Below are 26325 nucleotides of genomic sequence, written 5' to 3'. Positions count from 1 at the left end.
TTTGCAAACCTCCCCAGCTTTATGCCACACAAAGTCCTCTTCCTTCAAATTGGAGTCTAAGGGCAGGGGGTCGGGTGGAATTATGACAGTAATTCTATTCCAGTGCAACAAGGAAGGGTGGGTGGAAAACCTGGGCTAGAAATGTAATGAAGGGAGGTATGGGACTGTAGGGACAAAGGTGATGTACACCAGCCAGGGCTACAATGGTCTTCTGATTCCCTCCCCTTGCAATAGTTGGAATTTATGTGCTCCAAAAAGGAATGAGAGACAAACAAGACAAAGACAAAACAACAATCATTTGATGGCCAAGTCATCTGGATGATTTGTTAAAAAAATAGTATGTGAACAAAAGATTGTGATTTTGGACTAAATAGCTAGTTTAAAAGCTTCCATGGTTGAAATAAGCATAGAAACTCTGAGCAGCTAAGTAATTGGCTTCAAATTATTCCCATCTGGGATATTTTTGGCTTATTTTACCACATTGGAAAGGAAGTGCTTGATCTGGGGGAGTATATTGTTGTTCTAGAATCTCATTCACGTCTAAAGTGATAGCAAAATGCTTTCCTCTTGGAGAATCAGCAAGATGGCCATTTTGGAACTGAAAAATACCATAACCACCACCTAATTCACAAGCAGAGAAACCGCCAAAAGGCTGAGGCCAGTCCGAGTTGCTCATTTCTTACTTTGAATCCATGAAATTTTATATATGTTTCTAAACAGCCTACATGCCAAATATAAGTTAATAATCAAATCTTACCTCTTCTTCTGGTTTTAATTTGATTTTCCCACCTCTCACAGGAAACCCACTGCCAAACTCCTTTGAAGCAATATCAGCACCATATTCCACTGTAACATCCTCTTCAATTGTGCTAACAAGACGCCAAAACTCTTTCTCAACCAATTCTGTAGGAACCATCTGAACAAGAGGCAGGTAAAAGTTACTCACTAACAAAAAATAAAACAACAGCATGTTATAAATATAAAGGGCCGAAACGGAATTGTGAGGTGGTGAGGGTTAAGTGTTACTATCCCTAACACAGAATGCCATCCCCTATCAAAAAACAGGGGGAATGTAGCAGGTATGCTGCAAATACAAGTAGGAGAGGCCACAATGAAACCAGACAAACAAAGAGAGCTGGAAAGGAACTAGAAGTGCACCTTAGTGGTGAAAACCATGAAAACGAAGGAAAATACCACTTTCATACTTTCCCTGGACCAGTTGAAGTGCCACATAGAAAGAAACTTGGGGGTCCTTGCATGAATAGAGACATGCCAATGAGAAAGATGAGATGGACCAGTGGATGATTCAGGTATCTCAGGTTAATAGTTAAAATATTTTAGGTTGGGGAAATCCTATTCCTAGGGTCATAGATTTAACAGTCTCTAATGGGCATCAGTAAGAATTATACATGAAATGACCAGTGATACTTGCATGCAACATTTTGCAGGGGTCAGTACTTGCTTTCTGTTACTACAAACACATGCAGTTTTAGGGAGTCAGTAAAAAAAATTATTATTTACACTGGTACTGTTAGAAGATATTGTACTCCACAACTCAGTGTGGAGTAACAAATTTTAACAAATGCATTAAATCAGAATAAATGCTAGAGGAAACATTAGAAAAGGTGACAAGACAAGTTTGTCAGGTAGTAACTAATACCAAAGGACTTAGCTGATGGGCGGTATGGCAGTGTCATGGCAAATAAATAAGTACCAAGCAGGATATAAATCCTTTCTGGGGCCGTCAAGTTGTTAAAGTAGCCACCTGTTCATTAAAATGTAAGTTACACTGAACTCCTTTAAAATACCAGAATAGCAGTGGGAGAGGGAGGCAAGAATCTTTCAACACCTTAACTCCTTCCCCACACTGGTTCTGCCCAGAGTGTCAATTCTGAATCTTCAACTTTATCACGTAAAAAACCAAATGGGAAACAGCTGCCATTCTGTCTTATAAAACGTCACATTGCCACCCACTTTATATGGATGAGATAGAAACCCTACTGCCAGCGTTTAGTTTCCCATTCCAAATTCAAAACTAAATTCTCCATTTTTGTTTTCTAGATACCAACACAAGAGTTTCCCCCAAATGCAAATTTTAATAAACCCAATAATGAAACCCAAGTTAACAGACTCATTAGAAGTGTGAACATACATGCACTGGCATATTGAAATAATCTGACTTGAAGGCATCTGCCATTTCTCCAAATGTGCGAAGTGTGTAGTCTCTTGCTGCCTGTTCAAAACCAAATGCTTCTTGTGGTTTATTACACTCCTGTGTAATTAAAATACAGCACTGAATTAACAAAGAGAAAACATACCATACATAAAGCAAGTATTTTTTTTAAACAAACAACAAAATGGACTTCATCCAAGATGGACTAGCATGGATCCATTTTTACAGGAATTGCAGGTTACACTACAAGGATAAACAAGGAGTAGAGAAATGTAGATGGTGCTCTTCAAAAGCCCCACCACCTTTTTCTCAAAATGAGTACAAACCATTGGGGAGAATGCTCATTGGCAGTTTGGGGGACAGAGGGCTGACAGTGGGAGCTTCCCATCAATCCTGGGTCACAGGGTTCAATAACTCACATCTAATTATCTAAACCAAAGGTCCCTGTGAGGCATGAATTAAAAACTAACCATAACTGGATGGAGTGCAGCAGTGTACATTTACCATAGTGGTAAAACAAATCACCTGAGTAAGAGAATATGTCAAGCATGCACATGTTCTGTACCCTTCTGACAACATAAAAGAGTGTGGCCGGGGTGTGTGTGGAGAGAATGAGGCTGGACCGGGACACAGAGCAACTGACTTTAAATGTTAATTAGTAGAAGGCCACTTTTAACATCCCAGACCCATAAATTAACCTTGGAGAGGGAACTGCCTAAAAGGTAAGTGGGAAAGCTACTGATAAGAGGAGTGAAATTAACTCCATAAATACAGGACAGTATTGGAAGGGGTTTTGTAACAAGACCCAGGCAGACACACACTATATTAGATATGTATGGGTGCCCTATGATGAGAAGAATCTTAAATTGTCTCCAGGAGGAACAATGGAGCCACCAGAACCCTTTGTTGAATGATAAGAAGGGTCTGGGGCTCTAGGAGTATGCTGAATCTAAACAAACTCTTATACTGAATGAGTAATTGTACCATGGGGTTGGGTAGGATGAAGGTGTACAACAGTGGATTGTCTCCAGAGTAGCCTTAAGTTGCAGTCCCATCAGAAGAAGGATTACTACTTGGATTACTACTTGTGCAACACAACTCCTGCCCCCACACCTCCATACACCCTGTACAGCAGATCTGGGGAAGGCGCAAGGCACTTGTGCAGATAAAGTACCTCTGGAAACCCTTGTGTTGATGGGACATATTACTTGGATACCACTCAGTAACCTCCAAGGTAGAGGAGAAGTCAAAGAAAAACAGATTTTTGCTTAATGTATTTTAGTCTACTTGGGTGCTGACCCTTTATATTTGTGAGACCTGGGGGGGGGGAAATATTTCACCCATATTTTATTATTACCTGAGCTAGGCATTGGGGGCATCTCCAGTCCCCCTTGGGAACATCATGAAGAGGTGGTATTAAGCAAAAGGTATGGTAACTGTCATCACAGCCATCACATAGGAGCAGACGATCCTCATCATTACCACTGCCGCACAAGAGACAAACATACAAATCCACCTGTAAAAAAACAAAATGCCAAAGTGAGGGATGGGGGATTGGTCCCATCATTACCTTGCTTACTTCTATGCATGGTTCTTGGTAAGAAAACACTTGACAGATAGATATGATGTAGGCATGTCATGTGTATGCAGAAACACATTTCATTTCTTTATTCTTACAAACATCTCAAGCTAGAAGCACTGTGATCCAAACGCCCTTTGAACTGGTGAGAAGATTCATGAACTGTATGTTTGAGAAGAAGTATAACCTACTAGCAGCACTCCACAGAAAGCTCCAAAACAGGGCATTCTGGGGGAGCAGGTGTGTTGCCCCAGGACTTCACTGCTGTGACTTGATGGCACTGGGCCCAAGCCTGATAGCTGTGCCAACTCCGGACTGGTGCAACCTTCGGTCCTGGGCAGCTTGAGTGGCAGGGATGTAGAAGCATCCTGCCACTTCATTAAACCCTACTGCTGCCAGGCCAGGTTTGGATTGCACCATTAATGTCCCAATTGTTTGGAGTGCGTTATCTATGAATAGATGGATAGAAAAAAAGAGTAAAGAAAACCTGGTGTGCTACCATCAAAAACACCCTTATTTTCTAATAGTTATCCCACCCTTCCATCAAGGAGCATAATGGGATGCATGAGCCACCTTATTTTATCATCTCAGCTGTGGCTGCTATAAAGAAATATGCAGTCAGTCTGTCTCCTAGAAGAGAAAAAGGATCCAGTAACAGTTACAAAGCTTCCTGCATCTCAGCTTTTCAGAAAAAGCAGCTTTCCCATTGCATAGCAAGATGGAGCACATGACACAGATATCAGATGGAATTTGCCATATGTCTACTGGACAGCTGAATGCCAAAATTGAGATCTCATTCTAAATGAATGAGGTAATTGTAGAACCTCATTTGGATCAACTTTTTGCAAAAACATGTTACAGTTAACACATCATATTTTTTCTATATTAACCAAGAATCAAAAGTATTGCATCACTGTATTTCACAATACAACATACCAAGAAATTCTTTTTCTACTGACTACTAAATTGAAACTACAAGCCCATAATTTTCTACAATCAGCATTAAAGGGGGCGGGGGAGAAGAGTACTCACTGCATTAAAGCTTTTCTTAGAACGTCCCTTTGGTTTTTCTCTTTCTGTTTCCCAGATGGGTTGCTTTTTTTCAACCGTTTCCCGTTTCACAAGGCCTTGAGACTCTTTATCTGATTCAGCAAGAAAAATTAGAAAATATTACTCAGAAGTGTTTGAGACAAAATAGAAATGCTTTTAAAAGAGTTTAAATGGGGCTGTCACCCACTTAAAGAATCCTTAAGTGATTAAATTGTGTGAATATTTATTAATTTATTAAATCTGCAAGTCAGGTAAAAACAAAGAGAAAGAGAATAGGTTCTTCTAAGATGGTGCCTACCACCTACTTATAATTTGTTAATATATTTTTTACAGAAGTTACATTTTAAAAAACCAATGTATTTTGCAATGTATTTTCTCTTGTTAAAGGTCAGCAAGTTCATAAATTTCAAAGCTTTATTTTAAAATAAAAGATTTTGCTTCAAAGCCACCACAATTTTGGCAAATACTACATCCAAATGAATACTGGTCAAGCTATAACTTGGATGTTAAAAAGCAAATGCCTACTATTTTATTCCCTCACCCCACCCCATTGATACACTTACCACTTTCAGGCTCAAGCTTTGGAGGCGTGGTTCCCATTCTACGTCTCAAATTGTGAGTTTTGGTTTCTGTAGCTTCCTCCAAATCAGTTTTAATATTAGTAGCCTAGAGGGGAGGGGAATTAAGCTTAATCTTTATTTATTCTTCCTTTTTGTTCAGTACAGAATTACCTGTCATGAGCTTATAATATGCAACAGTAGACCGCTCCTGGAATAGTTATTTGGATGTGTTCAAATGTATAGTCTGCCCCATAACTTATTGATGACAATAGTAAGATTATGCAAAGGTGAAAAGGAAGGAGTGCTTCTGACTCCTTCCTCAACTGCTGGCATTTGATTTTCTCTTATGGAAGCACAGTAACGACAATGCTGAGGAATGTTTGCCTGAAGTATCCAACACCTACAATTAATATTTTACTGATAAACTAGAAGAATGAAGTCCCATTCATAGACATTTTGTTCCCTACTAAAAGTAGGTAGGAGTTTCATGTGCTGATATTGCTCCTGCACAGCTGTAGGTGGATGCCTAAGTCAAAGTCAAGGCTATTCACACAATCCAGGCTAAAGCTGCATCCTAGACTATTCAGTAAGTTTAGATTCAGCTGCTTTAAAACAGATGTGCTAGTATATGATTAAAATTACAAAAAAAAACCCACACCAATTCAGACAATTGATAAGTCACCTTGGTGGTTCTCCAGAGAACTGTAAAGCTTCAGGGATGCTACACTTAGTCTAAGACACCCAAATGGAAATTTTTCCTAAACTAGATTCTAGTAGGAATTCAAAAGAATGTTATGTTGCTTAAGGCCTTCGGTTTTCAATGGCAACCAAAATTGTGCGTGACTCATGATTTCTGGATAGTCAGCATTTCTCAGCCTCAGTTTACTCAAAAGCGGAAATTATGACATATATTCTACAAAGCTGTTGTATAGATGACTACAGGAGATTCTAAACCCCAATGTGTATAAGAAATGTTGTATGAATATAAACTGCATTACTTAAGATGTCAACAGGTTCAGACAATATGAGGAAATGCTAGTGAAATCTAGACCCTAGTTTCAAATCCTTGTTAAATGGGAACCCTGGTTATCCAGCTGCTGTTAGTGCCAACACAAGACTTCACTGTGGTTAAGGCTGAAAGATTTGTTCCCACAAGGAAAGGCAGTGTGATCCTACAACCCACTCATAATCTCTTAAAGAGTATGTCTGCATCAGTCCATAAATAAAACTGTATGTGCTCCTCAGAACCATAGGCAGCGATGATGTGGAAATATTGGAACTGCTGTTTAATTTCTGGCAAGGAAAATAACTACTTATAAAGTACTTCTGTGGCTTTGACTTATGGTCATTTTAGAAATCAATACATGAAAAGTCAATCCTACCTCTGCTCTCATGCGTTTTGCTCGACGAGCAGGTGGACAAGTTTCAGACAGCTGAACAGACTGTCTTTGAGGAATATCATGTGGTTTATATTCCTTGTCCTTTGTGCCACTGGTAATATCTGGCTTCTGAAGACACTAAAAAAACAAGCAAAAGTGATTTTTTTCCTTTCTCTGTTTTCTAACAAATATTTCATTTTTTAAAAAAAAAAACCACACACCAATGCAAAGTATTTTTAGTAGCTAAAATAAAAAACCATGCACGATTATATTCACTACAGATGGACTGGAATGACCGATCTGTACTTTCTAAAATGGTTTAATAATGGCAAATTTATTTGAAAATAAATCTGTTACAAGTTTTGTGTTCTATACGGCATTCCAACAGTAATTGCAGAAGTAAATCTGGATCCAACAATCTGGCAGTTTTGCAGTGGTGGCGACTAGTGACAGTGGACAGAAGAGAAGTAGATTGCGATCATTTACATCCAAGTTACTCTGCATGGGACCTGCAATAGAATTCTTGACAATTTCACCATTTCTGTGGATTGCTATTGATAATAACACTTGAGTTTTCTGGGCAGCGGGAAGAAAATACCTAATCTGCTATGAATATACTGAAGTATTACTTGTTTTTTTCACCCTTCATTCCTAGAGAGAAGGATAGTGTACATTTATTCCCTACCATGCACATTTTATTGTCACAACAATGCTGTGAGATAAGGTTATGAATAGAGTGGTGACTGGCCCAAGGTCTCCCAAGGAGTGTCATGAAAGAGAAAGGAATCTGAAATTGGGTCAGTCCTGGTACAACATTCTGACTGCAGCCCTCCAACCACTGCCTCTCAGGTAGGCACAAATCATTAAATGTTTTGCTGAAGAAGCAAAGAACGCAAGTAGTTACCAAGCATAAATGTTTTACTGCTAGGGAAAAAAGAGAGCAACATTTATATTTATGTATTTATTTCACTAAAGTTATACACTGCTTGATGTAGAAAATACACTTTTTCTCCATGACCACTTTTTTAAAAAAATAAATAAATCTTGACTGCTATTCTAATGGAGGGAAATATTAAGTCAATGTACATGTACCTGTACCTTCCCCCAGCAGGATTAGCAGCAGATTTGCAGCAGGGGGATATTAAACAGAGAGTGTTGCTTTTCCCAGTATTAAAAAAAAAGGGGGGGGGAGAATTGCACATCTGTTTTGACACCAAGGTGCTATTGTCATAAAAAGCTAAACCTGAATTCTTTGTAGATTTAACAGACACAGTGAGAAACAGTTCTCAACCTTTTGATCATTCCTCTTCTGCCAGCTGTGCATTGAAATATGTTTCCTAGCAAATCTACAACTGAACTTACAAATCTACAATTGAACTAAAGTGTTGCCTGATCAATATGTGGTACATAGGTAAACACCACATGGTGGTAGAACAGGGATGCCCAGACAAGGAAAAGGCCAAAATGGCCTGGATGCATCTGAAAGTTCTCTCTCTGCCTGACCATGTACACCATGCCTTTTAAATAACCAGAATTTTAATCATTCACCAAACTACTTATATAAACCTCTACATGCACAAAATGGCGTTTAACTTTTTTTCCACGCAGCTTTCAAGAATCCAAAATTTACAGAAGCACCAATAAAACAAAATTCCATAGAAGGTTGTCAATTGTCATCACAGTGCTAATTGTTCTCCTGAGGAACATTTAGACTTCAAACAAAAAGCTATGAAGATACAAGTAATAGACAGGGGAGAAGAATAATCATAGCTGCTAAAGAATCATTTTGCATCCAACAACAGCACTTGCTTGAAGGGTAGAAGCTTTACATATGAAAAAATAAAATCTTAAGTAAATAATTGCAAAGGTATATACAACAACAAATACCACAATACTCCATAACATCACAAATATATAGCTGCTTAAAAATGAATGCAAGATATTAATAAGAGGCAACTATTTTTTTATACAGCATTTGCTTCCAGTTCTCCCTCTCTATATTATACACTAACACACAATCACGGAATACAGGAAATACTGTCTGAGTTAGGCAATGAACACTCCACACTAAATTAAAATACAGTGAATAGGCCTGAGTCAATGGATCAAGGATAAACCAAGTTAATGTAACATGCTTTTATAGAAACATTATTGAAAAGCATATAATTGAAATCCTGTGCCCAAAACACAGATTCACACAATTCCTTGATGCACTTCACAGAATATAGAACTATTTTGCACAGGTGGATATAGAGGAAGCACCTAAAACAGCTTAGAAGAGAAACGGGAAAGGATCATCATTTAAAAAAATGTTGAACATACCTTTTCCAGAACTGCATCATCCACTAAACACATCAGTTTGGAACAAATGTCTGGCGCCTATTGCAAGAGAGAGCTTGGAGAGTTACAATTCAAAGAATTGTGACCCTGTGAAGTGGGGTCACAAGTAGCTATTTGAAAGTCATTTCCTTCTAAGTGGTCCTTTTCTGAAAAGCTGCAAGTTTTCATTTCAGGAATATAAAGACACCTATACCAGGACTAGATTTTCAGTAAGTACATGGGCATTAAGACAGCCCTGTTTTAAGATGGAACAAAAAGATCCTCTTCTGTAAGTTCCTATTACAATAACTATAAAAACCTGATTACACAAGGCCAAAGCAGCAGATCTTCATAAGATGGTACCATGACTATATAGCCTTTAGAGCAAAACACAGACTGCAATGATTTACTGGTTTCTACTGGACAAACAATAGGAATGTATTAACAAAGATAATGACAGAAACACTAAAATTGCTTTTCTGATACAAAAATCTAGTATTTTTACTTCAAAGGTTTTGTCCTTGCATCATTAGCATTTTTACAAATAAACAAAACATTCAGAACTTTCAAAAAACACACATATAGATATACTTCATTGAGAAAATATGAGTTTTATTTTTACAACCTACAATATACCATTATGGTTATTTAGTAGAAACAAAGGAATCTACTTTCTATGTTAATTAAACCCTTTTAGCTCATCAGCAGCTATGTTTCAGTTGGCCTATTACAGTCCCCCCAGAATGAGGTGGTTCTATGCATGTTGTGCAAACACAACCACTGTAAGTAAGCTTATGACACAAAGACCATTAAGTTTAAAGGGCCTGTCATATTGCAGATTGGGATAAAATTAGTAACATCAGCTTTCTGCATGATCCTTGAATATGAAGAGATCCCTGTTATTATAGACACAGCTAGAGTTTGACGGCTATTTTGATTACTACCATACATCCATAGCTTTTACTGTGTAGGCTAACTTAGTGAATAAGCACCACAGTACCACATAGACCTACAGATAGGTTAGTAAATGTCTTAAAAGACAAATTCTAAAAAACAATACTATGGATATTTAGAATGACCTCTAATGTGCTATCAAACAGCACAACTACTATGAAGAATAAACAAAGACTAATTCAAAGTATGCTATGCTCAAGATGGGAGGTAATGCAAGCACAGCCTTTTAATTGTGATGAAGAAACCTTGCACTAAAATGTGCAGCTTTCTTTGCAACTTCAGACTTCAGTTTAAAAGCCTATCTACCTTCTGAATTTATATCAAACCAAATAATTTCAACTTATTTTTCTTTTTTTTAAGGAGAAAGAAAACAAGATTAGTGTAAAAGAAAGGAAGGAAGGGTATAGAGGAGTCTGTACACACAAGGATACAACTTCTCTCAAATTCCAAAATAAAAATGCCTTTTAGCAGACCAAACTAGTTTTAAAGCTAGTGTTACATATATAATTTGGATCTCTCCTTTTGCTCAAAATACTTCAATTATTTAGAAATTGCCAGAAGTGATCTGTAAATCTTTAAAACTCCTGTATTTGTGGGTAAGGGGGGAACCCTTTATGATTTTCATTTGACAAGACAGAGAGAGACAAAGAGAGAGGGGGGGTGTCTGGGAAATCAGCCTGGATCATGAAGTTCTTCCCATTCTATTCACTTATTTATCGGATAAATTTCTACCCTGCGTTTTAGGGCTTGCAATAAACAATTTTAGAACAGAACTGACATACAGCATAACAAAAATAGCATTTGATAAAGTTGATGGGAAGGGAACAAAAAATCAAAATCTAGACAGAATAAATATTTAGGACCCAATTAAAGAGTTCTAGGGAGAAGAAATTCTACAAGGGTAGGGACATCACTATATAGGCCATGTCCCTGGGACCTGGCTGCCTGAATAATGGGGCTGAGATAGGACTTTAGAAATCAGTACCAGCACTAAGTCCAGAAACAAAAAGGTAAACCAACGCAACTAATACAAAATTAGTGTTATATAATCAAACTGCCTAATCCTCACAAGCATCCTGGCATCTGTTTCCAGACTGTCTTCAGAAACAACTCTACATACAGAAAATGACAATAGTCTAGTCTGGATGTACCCAGTGCATGTGTAATAAGTTCTTGGCCATAAAAGAACTGCAGCTCAGTGAAATATAGCATCTGCTTTGCAAGCAGAAAGTCCCAGGTTCAAACCCCAGCATCTCCACATGGGGCTGGGATTGTCCCATCAGAACCCCTGGAGAGCTGCTGCCAGCTGCTGTAGCTAAGTGGCCCAATGACTTAAGTATAGGACAGCTTCCTATGTTTCTGTAGCTCAGCGGTTCTCAACCTGTGGGTCCTCAGATGTTGTTGGACTACAACTCCCATCATCCCTGAGCTCTGGCCTTGCTAGCTAGGGGTGATGGGAGTTGTAGTTAAACAACATCTGGGCACCCACAGGTTGAGAAAGGCTGCTATAGATGGTCTAAACTGGTCTTTGATCAGATGAAGCCTATCCTTTCTACATACATTTCTACTCTTTCAATAAAGCAGTGTCAAGTCTTTTCAGACATACCAGCTTTCTATATACCAACTGCACAACTATCTCAGAAACTGCAGATAAACTTTAACCACTTTGGGTCCAATAAAGTAAGAAGCTTACTCCCATTCAGTGGAAGCTAGGGAAGGAACCCAAGCAGGCTAGAACTGCACAAATGTAAGCTAAGAAGATTAGCACACCGAAAATGTGTACTGTAAAAAAGTGCTGCATAGAGCCCTCAAAGCAAAGTACAGCTTTAGATGTGGTTCAAAAGCTAACTACCTTGTTTCTAACTGTGAGGAAGGAGCAAAGCAGTCCAAACCACTTCCTTTCTACTAGGCAAGAATAGCCACTGTAAGTATCAACTTCTTGATCAAGCAAGAAGATAAAAATCCTAAAAACAGCAGCTAATATACCACTATGTCTTTGTGCCCAGTGAAACTTAAAAAAAATATTAAAATTTCCATGACTCTGCTGTAGTAAGTCTTTTTTAGAACTCTAAAAGCATTCACCAAGAAAGAAAATTGAAAGCAATGTTGAAACACTGGAGAACTCTTTCCCACAATGGAAAAACAGTCAATTTGTAAAGAAGTACACAATCTAGGAAAAGTAGTCAATACTCACCAGCAGACTAGCTCCAGTCTGAAATAAATTGTAAGGGTAAAGAATGCGCTCGTAATGAGCACGAATATGTGAGCCCACAGCTTTTCCAGGAGCAAACCCCATCTTGGTAGCTATTTTAGTCCATTTTCTGTCCTTACACACCAAGTCAAATCCACCTTCTTCTGCAACTAGCTGCAAATGAAAAGGATTGCACATCAAGATTTACAAATTTACAGGGTCATTTCCGACAAATATAACTCAGAAAAGGAAACTGCTTAACTCCAGTGAGCAGGTGCTATCTTATAAATCTTATAAATAAATGTCAGATCCAGAGGAAGTTATTACCTTAACACAATTACTTAGTGTGTCAGACAAAAACAAAGCTTTAATTAATACAACTACTTAATCCCCGTTTATCTAGATGCTACATTCTAAAATATTTATCAACTCAAGGGCCTTCAGGACCAAACAAGTTTATTTTTACTTGCTTACGACTGAAAATTAGCATGACTTCAGCCTAAAAGCATGTGAAACTTACCCTATTAAGCTGGAATAAATCCAAGATCTTTCTTTCTACATGTGGAATTTTCAGTGTGCATCCCTGAAGTTCCCAAAACTTTGCAATCTGGTCCAGAAAATTCAGTTTTACGCGGGTCTGAGCCTGTTCAGAGTGTGGATTTATTATACAGTTTAGTTATTATTTTCAAGTACAAATTTAATATTCTCCAATCTATTATGCATAATGAACAAAGAAAGTGAAAATAAAGGTGATTACTCTCTCTTCAGGTTAAGAAGCACTCATTATCCTGGGATGCAAGCAGAAGTATGGAGGAAGAATCTGCTGTGCTTTTAAGCAACCATGTACACCACCCAAATGTGAGTTCTTCTCGGTGCATGTAAAAACTACATCTGGTGGGACTTGAGCTCTACCTACCTGTAGCAAGCAGAATTCGCCGTTTTAAAATTCTGGATGTTCTAGAGCTCTAGTCCTTTTATGAAGCTAGATCTTTGGAGAGCTAGGAGCACCATGTGGATTCCCATAGATGGGTGGAATCTATGGTGAGTGGGAGAACATTTGAGCAAAGCACCACAAAGGAAATGTTTGACACATGGATGAGAGCCTTGAGTCTTGCTCAGATTCTCTGACAGCACAGCTGAAAGGACTGGTGACTGGAGCTTTAGGGTATGAGATTTGAAGCCCATGCTCAAACCAGCTTGAAGTAATAACAATTCTGAGATTCCAACTTTTTGTACAAGAGCCCTTTCTTATTACACCATTTAGAGAGTACTTTCCAAGAGCTTTGATATATCCAAGGAAGGAGGATGCTGGAGAACAACATGGTATCAGCTGCTGGGAGAAAGGCCCAACTTGATTAAGATACTTCCACTCAGTCTTCAAACATGCAGGTTCTGCCACACTGGAACTGGATAATGAAGCTCTCCCTAAGTCAAGAGGTTGTCATGCAAAAGAAGAGTCCATGGGAATGCCGTCCCCATCTTGGAAAACCATGGCCTTTAAGGCCAGTATGGGACCACAAAGTGAACTGAACCCTCTCTTTTCTCAAGACTTGGGAGAGGAGTAGGAATGGGGGGAAGGCATAAAGCATTCCTGGAGTCCATGGTGAGGACAGAGCGATTGACTAAGGAGGTGAAGAGATCCACCTGGACTGTCCCAAAAGCGGGACACAATTTTTCTAAACACCTCAAGATGAAGCATTCATTCTCCACGAAGGAGGTGCTCCCTGCTCACTCAGCTGGCTTGAGCATTTTCAATCCTTTTGAAGTGCTTTACAGAAATGGAGAACACATGTTCTTCCACCTCTAGTGCCACTCTGTCTGTGTGACTGTTGGTCTGTGACATTGCTGGTTAAGATTAGGATCGCCCCCAAATGTCCCTTGGTTGCAAAGCACTGGACTATGAAGTGGGCTGCCCTTCATTCCAGGTTGATGAGAAGAGTCTCCTCTGAGGACTAGGTGCCTTGGAGCATCCAGCTGCTGAAGAGAGGCCCTCTGTCTATCTGAAATGATGACTGTCCAAGAGGGAATCCCTGGTGAAGCGAGGATTTCTGAAGCCACCACTGAAAAGAGTGACATACCAATCTTGGCAGGGAAATGAGGATATGTCACTTGGCAGCTATGGAACTTCAATGAGAGAGCAGCAGCCACTGAAGAGGTCAAGAATGTAGTATTGCCATGAGACCCAGAATTTGCACCCTGAGGTTCACTCATGATTTTGACAGAACTGAGTGCCGCTTTGACCTTGCCTATCCTCTCTGGAGACAAGTACATTGTTCCCACAACAGAGTCCACCAGGGCTCCCAGAGATGAAGAATGCGCTGCAATGGAAGGCTTGAACCATGCAATCAGAAGAGGTCAAAAAAAGTGGCGAGATAGAATTTTAGACTAGGTTGATGAGAGAATTAACGCTCCAGAGCATTCAGAATTTTAAAACAGTGAATTCTGCCTGCTACCACTAGGTGGCATTTAAGTCCCACCTGATGTCTTGCATGCACAGGAAAAGACTTCTGAACAAATGCAAATACTGTATAGCATTTTAATACACACTGCATATATTTATTTACTCCTGCTTCTTTAAAATGACAAAAATAATAATCATCTGATATTTTTGGTAGAATGGAATGTTAAAAGTAGTCAAAAGGAGCTTGCAGAATGAGCAGAACAAGCTTAATGAGACTGTTCAAAACAAAATAGCTGTCAACACACCACCAAAATGCATCAAACGGCACTTCTGAAGCACCTCCACATCTTAACCGCTGGAAAGGGGTAGGCATGACTCAATGTCACATAAAACATGTAACAGCCAAGATATTTAGAGGAAAAGTGGTAGAAATACAGTCTAAGATTGACTTCTCCTGAAGTCCTTGCCAAATGAACCAGTAGTGTGATTTTTCCAGGCTTATGAAGTACCCCTTCTTCACATTTCTAGAACATTTGAAACTTTCCACTTTTCTGTATCTTATTTCCCATCTCACTCCTACGCAGATACTATTTTAGGATATCCTCATGTTCATTACACTTAGATGAGGAGGCTCTCTTGGTTGCGCTACACTTTAGAGACGTGAATTTGGCAGTAACCAGGAAGAGGGCCTTCTCTGTAGCAGCACCTTCCCTATGGAACTATTTACATCTTCTGCAGACCAACACTAGTGTATTTCAGCACTCATAAAAAATATACAAATGCCCCCAGGCTTTTGCTGGTGTTTGATTCCACTATAGGGTATCAAACTTTAATTTTCCTTGGATCACTTTTGTATTTTTAATATTTTCGGAATGGATCTTTACTGATTTTAATTGTTCTTAATTGTTTAATCTGTTTATACCTTTGTATACCATGAGATGCCAAATGAAAGAAAGCATACTTAAATAATATATCCCTGGGAAGCTGAACATTAGGCAGAAAAATATGGTGCATACTGTCTCCAAAGAGACATCTTTAAAAGGTCAAAATGTTTGAGACGCCAGCCAGAGAGCTAGCAGCTGAGGCTCTCCAGCTAGAATTTATGTCTTTGTCAGATCCTCAAACTGTTGAGGGAGAAGTAGCATTCTAGAACTTCTCTATCTGGCCTTACAGATCACAACAGAATGGTAGCTAATCACCACACCTGTTTCCTCTTTTTGTCTGAAAAGGAGATCTGCTATTTTAATTAAAAATACTGCATTTTTCTCAACAGTTTTAAGCACCCAATCCATCAGTGGCCACTGGGAAGTATTTACGATTAGTTAATTCATTACCTCCAACTCATTCAGCCTTTGGATCCGTGGAGTAAAGTGAAGTTTATCAACATCACAGGCAAATGGAGGCTGCCAATCCTAGGAAAGGGGAAAACAATAATTCAGTACAGAGAATTGTTTGACAAACCAAAACTGATATACAATTTAAAAGATCTTGTTCACTTTATTTTCAGATGTACAAAAAACTAACAGAAAAATATAGTTCACAGTTACTTCTTACTGGCATTAACCTTCATCCAGCTTTGCAGGGTAAGACACTTACTGCAGGCACATTTCTCACTGTGCAATTTACTCACACACATAACCACACACAAATTGTCAGCTGTACAGCATTCCAAAGTTTGAGCCAGTTACCACTTACTGATTTAGTAGTGTAAACAAAAACCACCTGCAGCATAAAATGGCCCAGAAAAGCATTGAATTTTGCCACTGGGGTGTGTTTATTACTCCAGCCAATTTAGTGGATTGGGGTAGTAAAACACTTCACTGTTTTTTCACAGACAAATGGTCATGGAAAGGTCAAGCAAATGTCAGTTGGTTGGCACAAACTATGTTAACACTGTTTGGGGGACCGTTCTCTAACCAGGAAGAGTTTTCTTGTAGGTTTCTAAATGGGGTAAGAAAAACATTCCCCCCCCAAAAAAAACCATTAATGTTAATTCTCAGTTGTAATTTCTAGACATTTTACAGCATTTTCTAGACATTTTACAGTATTTCCAGAGCATTTTTAAAATATAGTTTTTACACTTTGGAATTGTTTGCAATTTAAAATAAAAACATTAGTTTCTTGTTTATACAATATCCCATGAATATGTTTTCTGACTCTGGGTGTTTGGGTTCTGCTGAGCACACTTCATCTGATACTACAAACACAAATATATGGGGTAAAAATGCTACCTCACACCATACAGTGCAGATCTCATTGGCATTAGAAAATGCATGCCAAAAACCACTAGTGCTGGAAATCTAGTCAAATACAGTAGAATGCTGTCATCACCAATATTACTACCTTTTTAATCTTTTCAAACACTGGAATTAATCCAAGTCATTGCATGAGCAGAACAACTTTAGCTTGCATAATGGAACCTCTCATCCTTCTCCGACCACATACAACCCCCAAATCTGTTCCAGGGGCAGGTGAAGGCCCAGATCAGGTGCGGGTGGGGAGGGCATGTGGAGAGAGGAGAGGAAAGGGAAGTTGCACCGTGTGGAAAGAAATTGTTTCATGTGCACAGTGATTAAGTTGGATGCAACTCACTGTTTCCTTGTTTCAATTTTTTTTATAATACTCTCTAAAATTTAATAAAATTTAAAAGGAAAACAATCTGTACCAAGTCAAAGTAAATATGTATTTATATGGAAATATTTTGAAGTATGGAAATCTATATAGAGAACATAGATTCTATGAGTGTGGGTGAATGTGTGCAGCTACAGCCTGACTGATATACAGAGGAGTTAGTAGATGTGGATACTGAGAGAGGATAAGTGTACTGAGTGTGTGCAATTCTACATTTTGGAGGTTGATCTCTTATATTGTCTTATTTATAGATTTCAATATTTTCCATAATATATCTATTTTTATTGGATTTTTTGCTTTTTCTTTGCATACTGCTTTGTGATCTTTTCAATGAGTGATGGAGCGGTGGATCCACTGCTCAAGCAGCCAAAAGAGCCTTAGGATTAAACTCCTCAGGGAATTTGTGGGCCCAACCTCAAAATACCTCATTTCAGAATGTACTGCCTGCTTCTGCCAATGGGAGAACCATCAGTGGGAGCCTTCCACCAGGCTGAACACAGCTACCTCTCCCACTAACTGTGCTTCACTCTAATGTCAGAGGCCAGCAGAGAAGCATCACAATCCCATCTTAACCTTCTCCAGCCATAAATATGGAAGGAGAAGGAGTTAGGACTGCTCAATACCTATATATCAAATTTACAATTGTTGTTGTTTAGTCATGTCCAACTCTTCGTGACCCCATGGACCCAGAGCACACCAGGCACTCCTGTCTTCCACTGCCTCCCGCAGTTTGGTCAAACTCATGCTGGTAGCTTCGAGAACACTGTCCAACCATCTCGTCCTCTGTCGTCCCCTTCTCCTTGTGCCCTCAATCTTTTCCAAAATCAATGTCTTTTCCAGGGAGTCTTCTCTTCTCATGAGGTGGCCAAAGTATTGGAGCCTCAGCTTCAGGATCTGTCCTTCCAGGATAGGTTTGATCTTCTTGCAGTCCATGGGACTCTCAAGAGACTCTCAAGTCTCCTCCAGCACCATAATTCTAAAGCATCAATTCTTCGGCAATCAGCCTTCTTTATGGTCCAGCTCTCACTTCCATACATCACTACTGGGAAAACCATAGCTTTAACAATACAGACCTTTGTCAGCAAGGTGATGTCTCTGCTTTTTAAGATGCTGTCTAGGTTTGTCATTGCTTTTATCCCAAGAAGCAGAGTCTTTTAATTTCATGACTGCTGTCACCATCTGCAGTGATCATGGAACCTAAGAAAGTAAAATCTCACACTGCCTCCATTTCTTCCCCTTCTATTTGCCAGGAGGTGATGGGACCAGTGAATGGCTAACTTTGTTAATGTATGAAATCAACTATTTTCAAATTCCTATTTTTTACCTTTGGGGTGGGAGTGGAGAATTACAGTTAGCCTCTGTTGTCATCCAGAAAGACAAGCCAGCAGAAATTTAAATTTAAAGGGATAGTTACACAACTGCCACACTAATATGTAAGAACCTAAACTAGAAATCAGAGGTGGATCTATTTAAACTCAAGATGGCTACATCACTTATGTTTCTCCCCCACCCTCTGTATAACAGCTACAGATTTAAGAATTAATCTAGTCCCACACTGGTGAAAGTGAATCCAACAGCTACCACTTCTCTGCTACAGCAAGCATACTGACATTAAGGGCTAAAGTATACATTCTCAGGAACAATAAGGTTCCAATCCCAAATTTTCTGATAGAGTGGGGGGGACAGGAGGTGCTGATTCGAATGCAGAAAGGAGGGCTATGTAATCTCTCCAGTACCTGCAAATTTCTCCTACAAATGCCACCCACAACATAATTTTTCTTCCCCCCCAGGTCCTAAAATCAAAAATCAGAGAAGGAAAGTAAGTGTCCAGACAGTATCTACAGGAGAGAACTGACAGGTAAGAACACCGCACCCCATACGCAACAACCCACTAGTTTTCTTCTGCAAATATCCCCCAAGCCACATTGCCTTAGAAGCGAAAATACTGGGAAACTAGTTTTTCTCCCATAATATCAGGTTTGGCCCACTTCACACATGGCATATTTTTTTTCTATATAAAGATGGCTTTCAAATGGTCTAGTTCACACATCACATTAAGCCATAGTTCAAAGTTAACTATGGTTTAATATGAATGCTCATCATGCTATCCCATGCAGCTAAGGATCTCTCACTCTACCTTCTCAGCTCCTGCCAGAGTCTGGCTTGTGATTGCATCCAAACAAGGATTCCTGGTTCTTTCAAAAGCACAAGCAGTAGACAACATTTGCTTTGGGAAAACAAACCACAAGCCCAGGTCTGGACACCAGGACAAGCCAATGTTGCTTGTTTCCTAATGGTACATCAGGAGCAAGCAGAGAGCGCAAAAACTTTCCAGTGGCATTCACTACAGTGCATTCATTTTTTTAAAAAAAATTGAAGTGTGGTTTAATGTGACTTGTGAAGCAGACATATAGAAAGTGGTCCTGATACAAGCCCACTCTGGTAACTCACTGTTTCCTGTTAAGTGTATGTTCTGAAATCTCCATAAGGTTTTTCAATTCTGTAGACTGCAAGTGCTATTTTTCTCTGCTACATAGCCTTTTTACACAAGTTACCACACTGAAAATTTAGCAAACCTATCATCCCTTTTCCTGACTTGGATTTTAAAATATTGCTAACTTTTCCAATACTGATTTATGTTAATTTTCTCCACATTTGTTCTCCCTTTTCTCTTCACTTATGCAAAGTAGCTGTCACCCCCACAACTACTTTGGAATGAGTTATAAATCAGCTACAACAATATTGTGTGTATAATTTCTAGCTCATCACAAAGCCATGAAATTAATCAAAAATTTGCTTGAGTCCTTTTCCTTAATATAGCAGGATTAATGGTAAACTGTTGTTTTCCTTCACAGAACTGAGTCTTGCTGTATGAACATCAGACAGAGAGGGACTGTGGTACAGTGATGAAATTATTTTTCCAGTATGTTCCTTCAAGATAAGAAAACATGAAAAGACATGGTCCACGGTATAAAACAGTGATGTGCCAACTTAAAGATAATAATAATAAGGGTAATTACTGGTAGGAATATCTAAAAGATATATTTGATGGCATGCTCTGGAATTGTTTTAATAGCATTGAAAAGGGTCAATGAAGTCTTGAAAACTTCATTACCTGCATAAATCCAGTATTTCAAATACTAAATTTGCAATTTTTTTTAATTGCCCCACACAGATAACCCAAAAAAGCTTGATCATACAAAAAGTACTTTGTATTCAAGTGCCATCCTACAAGTACTACCCAATTAGTGCTTCATACTGAACTCTCCAGCCCGGGTTGTTTTAAGGTGTGTATGTACACCAAGCTTCTTAGTTTGTGCAGTACACCAACTCCAGGCTGTGTTCACTGCCTTAGGTACATTCACTTGTCTCTGTCTGGTTCAAAACACATTAGGCATGCCTCAGCATGCCACAGTTCATACAAATAACCAGATTGGTTTCTACATGTTTCTACAGGGATGTGATAATAATGCACAGGTTTTGCACAAGAAATCACTTTGATCTATGTATGCCCTTTTAGCAAGACTTGTGTATTACCAGTTTCTCTTGGGAATGAAATTGCAATATTAAATTACATTAATATAAATCAGACATGTGAGGTATAGTCTCTGTAAAATTCACTTCTAGGTCTCTGAGAAAGAGGGGAGGACTGATGCTCAATAAGGCATCACTGATCAAGCCCTAGACCAAACTCCTAAAAGTTTTTTATAGTTAGACCAAGATTGGGGATATAACCTGAAGGTAGAGGTTGGCTGGGATTTCTTCAGGTAGGATGTTGGGTTTATGAGGACTTTCCAAGAGCAAGAAAGCAACTGGGAAAATCCTCCTTCACCAAGAACTGCAGATTTTCACAACCAGTCAACCAAATTGAGACTACTAAGAAGCAAGTTCAGAGAAGTGGTGTTTAGCAAATGAACTGCAATGCAACTGGTGATCCTTTACTAACAATGGCTTGAAAAGAAAACTTAAAAGGACCATGTTACAAATTTTCTTAGAGAAACAGAAGCTATCCTTTAAAAAATTGCACAGCCCCAATTTTAAGTCATGGAATGTAGAGTTGGTTCCCACATCCCTTTGTTGGACCTCCCAAAAATAAGAGTGTACTCTTGAGACCAATAGCATGCACAAGGAAAGTGTTGAAAACTATTCCAGAATTACAAGTTTTTCATCTGATTGTGCCATCCCAACAGTAGAATATGAAGACTAAGATACAGATTAGATTTAAGGTAATGTCCATCATCAGCAGGTAGGTCCCTGCTTCAGATTTTCCAAATGTTCATATTTTGAAAGGCATATATTTTGAAATTAACATTTATACCACCTGAATGTATAGACACAGGAAACTGCTGGAATTTAATCGAAGTACCAGTGTGCCAAGCTTTGGCAAGTTTAGGTCTGGTGAAAGTGTTTTTCTTGGCAAAGATCATGCCCTTTTGACAGCAAAAATCTAATATGCATGATCTCCTAACTCCATTCCAAGAGAAGCACCTGTTGAATTCAGTTTTTGCTGTCAAAGGTACAATGTCTATGCCAAGCAAATACAGTCAAGAGGTCACAAGCTTGATTGAAAGCTATCGTCTTATGGTAATGCTAGAAGACTGTATTCCATGTTGCTATAGATATGACACTTCATACAGAATAGTAAACAATACTATCATAACCTCATTTCAGGAAGCAAAATGCCTAAGAAACAGACTAAGTTTCACCTTTTTATGAAGGTATGTATATTAAGTCTTCTACAACTGGAAGGAATAAGGCATGTGATATTGAGAGTGATTCTGCTATCCCAGTTAAATAAAAGTTGTTCACATCAAAGGATCACTTGATAATAAATAAAATTGGAAGCAAGATGCATATTCTTTATTTTCAGAGTAAGGGCTTCATCAGGGGTAATAAAAAAACCATAGTGTGTTGTTACATGAACAAGCTCAAACAAATCTTAGGTATGTGCACTTCCTTTCCCCTTCATATAAAAAAAGAAAGATGTAAAGCTTCTATTCCTGGTTAGAAACAAATTGTGGTTTGTTGGGTTTACAAACTTGGCAAATGGTGGTTTGTTAATAAGTTAGGCTCAAAACCTGGTCTGATCCAAGGCTTGTGCCAGCTCATTCAAGTAACAACAACCTACTTCAGTGCCGCCACCAAGAAGGCAATGTCAAATGCTGAAATGTGCACATTTAAGCCATTTTAACTGTCTTTTTTTCTATGAAATGAACATTATTTGAATCCAAACATTCCCATTTGACGATTTCTGGTTGGGCTATTAGGAAAACGAATTCTTAGTCCAGAAAGGAGGTTTTCGGTTACATTATCAACATTGCCTTTATAGTTCTGGTGCAGATGGAAAAAAACATTTGGAGATCTGGAAGTCATTTTACCTGCTTGCTAGACATCAACACAATTACAGCTGGGAACAAGCTTTAATTTTCAGAACTTTGCTTGCTACAGCACCTTTTCCAGGGAAGGCCTGGGAGTGAAGATTCATCTGCCTTCTGGATAGAGCTCCAGAGAAACAATCATCCATCCCACTTAACTTTACAGCATCTCTACAACAAGTAGGCATTTAGCAGATGGTGTCCACAAAACCCACTATCCTTTGGGTGGCATTTTGGACTGGTAATTTATGGTGTGGGCATTTCTTTTCTTTTTAAAAAAATATAAAGGTTACCACCCCATTTTTTCTTCTTTGGCTTCCTTTATCACACACACACACACACCCCTGGTGTACAGGATTTTAAGTCTGCAGATTTAATTCAGTGCACAAGTTGCACTAATTTCAGTGAGACTCAATTATCCGTAACAATCACCCTGATCAGAGTTAGGAGCATCTAAACCCTTTGAAATCCATGGTCTTAGGCATGCCTAAGCACACAATCAGGCTGTGTGCTGGACTGCAGCCTATAATATTAAGTATTCTGAGACCAGTGCAAAAAAATCTTCAGTTTAAAAGCAGATGGAACCTACAGTCCAGAGTTTAATTTCACATCAAATACACCAATATGAGGTGTTGAGTAGCATTATTTGGCGACATTAAATTCCATGGGCATTTTGTGTGCTTCATTATTCAACAGCTTCATTTGAAAACATACAATTCTCACAAATGTCCCTCTTTTAAAAATATTTGTCTGCTCATATAACCAACAAAAGTTGGAGTAACAAGTTTAAAAGAAACACACTCAAAGAACATGGTGGTAGAGTGTACCTCATTCAAAATGGCAGCAGACTGCATCTTGAGTCAGAACAAAGCATTAGTGTTATGGGTTGGAGGGATTATTACATACATACAATTCTCATTGCTCCTCCCCCCCCCCTTTTTAAAAAGCTCTTCAGCAAGGCAACAGAAACAAAAGGGATGTCATTTTGTCTCTGTAAAGCTGGAAGCAAGAAAGCAGGCTCCTATAAACAATTATTTGCTACCAAGCGCTGCCAAAATTAAATGACAAAAAACAACAGCAATGAATCCTTTGGAACAGAGATGGCCAACTTGTGTCCTTGAGGGTCATATTATAGTCTAGATACTAATCCATGGGCCATCAATATTTTGTGTGCTCTGACCCACTCAGGGATGAGCAGGCTCTTTTATAAATATGGTGTCACCTACCAGCAAGGATCTCAAATGTATGGGACACAATGCTTTCATATGATAAAAGGCCTGTGGTATGTGCTTCCTTAAAAAAATCACCTCAAAGGGCAGCCTGGCAATACTTTGCCTTTCTAGAACGCACCTAAACCTGAAGTAATTTCTGTGAAATGCATGTCTCATGACTTATTTTCCTAAAAAGTAAATCTTGATTGGTAGGACCACTGGGACCAAACAATCAAGCCAGGCCATCTCAGCCTTAACAACATACATAACACACACACTTTACCTCCACCCTATTCAAAGGGGCTAAAACCACAACCAACCACCAACAATAATTTTACAAACACAGGGATTTAAAATGGATGTCATGTAGGTAGGAATGATACACAATCTTAGGTGCAGTTTTTATCTTGTTCAGCCACAGACTTTTTAATGCATACACATGTACAATTAAAACATAAAAATGAAACTGAAGAGAAACTTTAAAACATCATATATTAAATGGAGTTACTTTCAAATCAAAAGGCTGTCCTACTCAAGTGTATATGTGAGTTCCACCCACCAATCATTCTTTGCATACAAACCTTACTGAAATAAATGGAATTTAACAGGAACAAAGGTTGACAAGATTTCACCTAGTAGAATAAGAAAAGTTCCTACAAGCTACTTTCTTCACTCAAGGGTCAATCTTCAGTTATGTTTTCCAGTTAGGACTGAAAGTCATACTGAAATGTAACTGGATACAGAGAATGAATAAAATTCAAGTTTCATTGCAGAACTCAAGTTCATCAATATGTCTCATTTATACTCAGCTCCAAATTAACATTTCAAGTATTTTAACTAGAATGTAAGTTGTTTGAATCCATATTTACCAATACATCTCCCTAAATGAAGATTGCCTTCTTTTTAGTGAAAGTAGTGTATACCCCTTGTAACAAACAAATCTTTGTTTCTTCAAATCCTTCCTCAACCACAGTTTACCTTTTTTAAAAAGGAAGTGCAAATAACTGGGGTAATAAAGCTGAAGCAAATTATACTGAGAAACAATTTTTTAAAAACTGAATTGAGTTAGTGGCTCAAAATCACCCCTTCTATAGCCCTCTGTAGTGTCTGTTTATACTGGTAATGATGAAGACTTATCACCCTTCCCACTATGTATCGCACTCTAAAATGGTGGCCATGTCTGCCTAGGATTCTGAAAGAAAATATCTCTGAAAACTCAATGGCTTCTATTTATATATTCCCAACTTTAAAATATGGGTGCCAGTATTAAAATTAACCCAGATGGAACTAAAGTGGCCACAGAAAAGCTTTTTGTGGGTACAGAAAACATGGAAATAAGAAAATCCACAGTCCTAGCTCAACCACAATGCCAACATGGAGGGCAACACCCAAGCAGCTGTCTCAGGTTTTAACACAGTGACTGCTCTAAAGTATTTCTCTTGATATTAGTAGCCCAGTCCCCAAGAATTTGACAATGCTTAAACTTTGTTAGACAAACCATGTGGAACAAACACTTATTTACCTTCAAAATACCCTACTATAAAAAAGGTAAAACGGTGACAATGGCTGCCTCTTTCTAGCCATAAAAAAAATCAACTACTTCTGCTGCATTAAGTCTTTAGGAAATAAATAAATAATGTCTTCTTTCTTCACTGTAGTTGCCTGTGAGGTAAAACTTGTTCCCTCAATTTAAAAGTGGGCTTGCAAGGCAGGTTTTGAGCCTTAATAAAGTTTCTTCCACCTCCCCCTTCCTCACTCATGCTAAAAGCTACACTCTTATTACTTAACTAGCTGCTAATATGATCCTGTGCAGAGAAACAAAAGCCTCAACTGGGTCTTGAGAGGCTTTCGCCACTGGAGCTACCCTAGGACGAGTCATCCCCAAAGGAAGCACTTCGGGACCAACTTCCCCGTTTGATTTGGAAAACTAGCAGCTGAGGAAACGTGCCTCTGTGTGAACGGTGTGCGTTTCTTGCTCCCCCCCCCAACCCGCGGGATAAGACACACAAGGCAACTTTATTTGGGTCGTGGTGGAGGAGGAGGAGATGGGGGAGCCGCGGGAGGGGAGCTCCCCGAGTAGAAAGGGAGCCAGGGGCCAAAGTGAGAGAGCCATGGGGGCGAGAGAGAGGGAGAGGAAAGGAGGGAGGGAGGCGAGAGAGAGAGAGAGGCAGAAAGCTCACTGGCAGCCATATTAGAGTGGGTCTCCCTCGGGGAGCCAAAACCTCAAAAGTCTGCCGGGCTGAAGCGACACAAGAGGGCCATTCTGCACTCCAACCCATGACCCCGTTTCTGTGGGGTAAACGCCAGCCTGGCCTCCAAAGCGAGTCCATATGGGGACAAGGACGCCTTTGAGGACTCTCGTCCACAAACCCAACGCTTGCCCATCATTCAAGGGTCAATGGGTGGAGGTGGGGGACTCTTCCCCCCCCCCATGAAGGCGTGCAGTGGGGGGGGCGAATGGAAGCCCCCCGAGACGCGCTGAAGATTAAAGGGGGGAGGGGG

The 26325-nt window shown here is 39.2% G+C and overlaps 1 protein-coding gene across 2 annotated transcripts in view; it reads right to left on the bottom strand.

Annotated features, from left to right (window-relative positions):
• KDM5B (lysine demethylase 5B) overlaps positions 1–26325 on the bottom strand; it is a 49648-nt gene that overhangs the window by 22821 nt on the left and 502 nt on the right. Inside the window, exons 2-11 of one of the 2 annotated variants that reach the window (XM_082228541.1) lie at positions 15941–16018; positions 12726–12848; positions 12209–12379; positions 9064–9120; positions 6745–6879; positions 5366–5468; positions 4785–4894; positions 3531–3689; positions 2153–2272; positions 758–916 (exon numbers count right to left, since the gene is read on the bottom strand). In XM_082228541.1, the coding sequence (XP_082084667.1) occupies positions 758–916; positions 2153–2272; positions 3531–3689; positions 4785–4894; positions 5366–5468; positions 6745–6879; positions 9064–9120; positions 12209–12379; positions 12726–12848; positions 15941–16018 (1215 nt within the window). The remainder of the gene's footprint in view (positions 1–757; positions 917–2152; positions 2273–3530; positions 3690–4784; positions 4895–5365; positions 5469–6744; positions 6880–9063; positions 9121–12208; positions 12380–12725; positions 12849–15940; positions 16019–26325) is intronic. The other variant, XM_082228542.1, reaches the window with a different exon arrangement.

Source organism: Podarcis vaucheri (genome assembly GCF_965113315.1).
Source record: "Podarcis vaucheri genome assembly, chromosome: 6".
Lineage (NCBI taxonomy): Eukaryota > Metazoa > Chordata > Lepidosauria > Squamata > Lacertidae > Podarcis > Podarcis vaucheri.
Note: the sequence above shows the minus strand (reverse complement) of the source record. Positions and strands in the feature narration are given on the sequence as shown.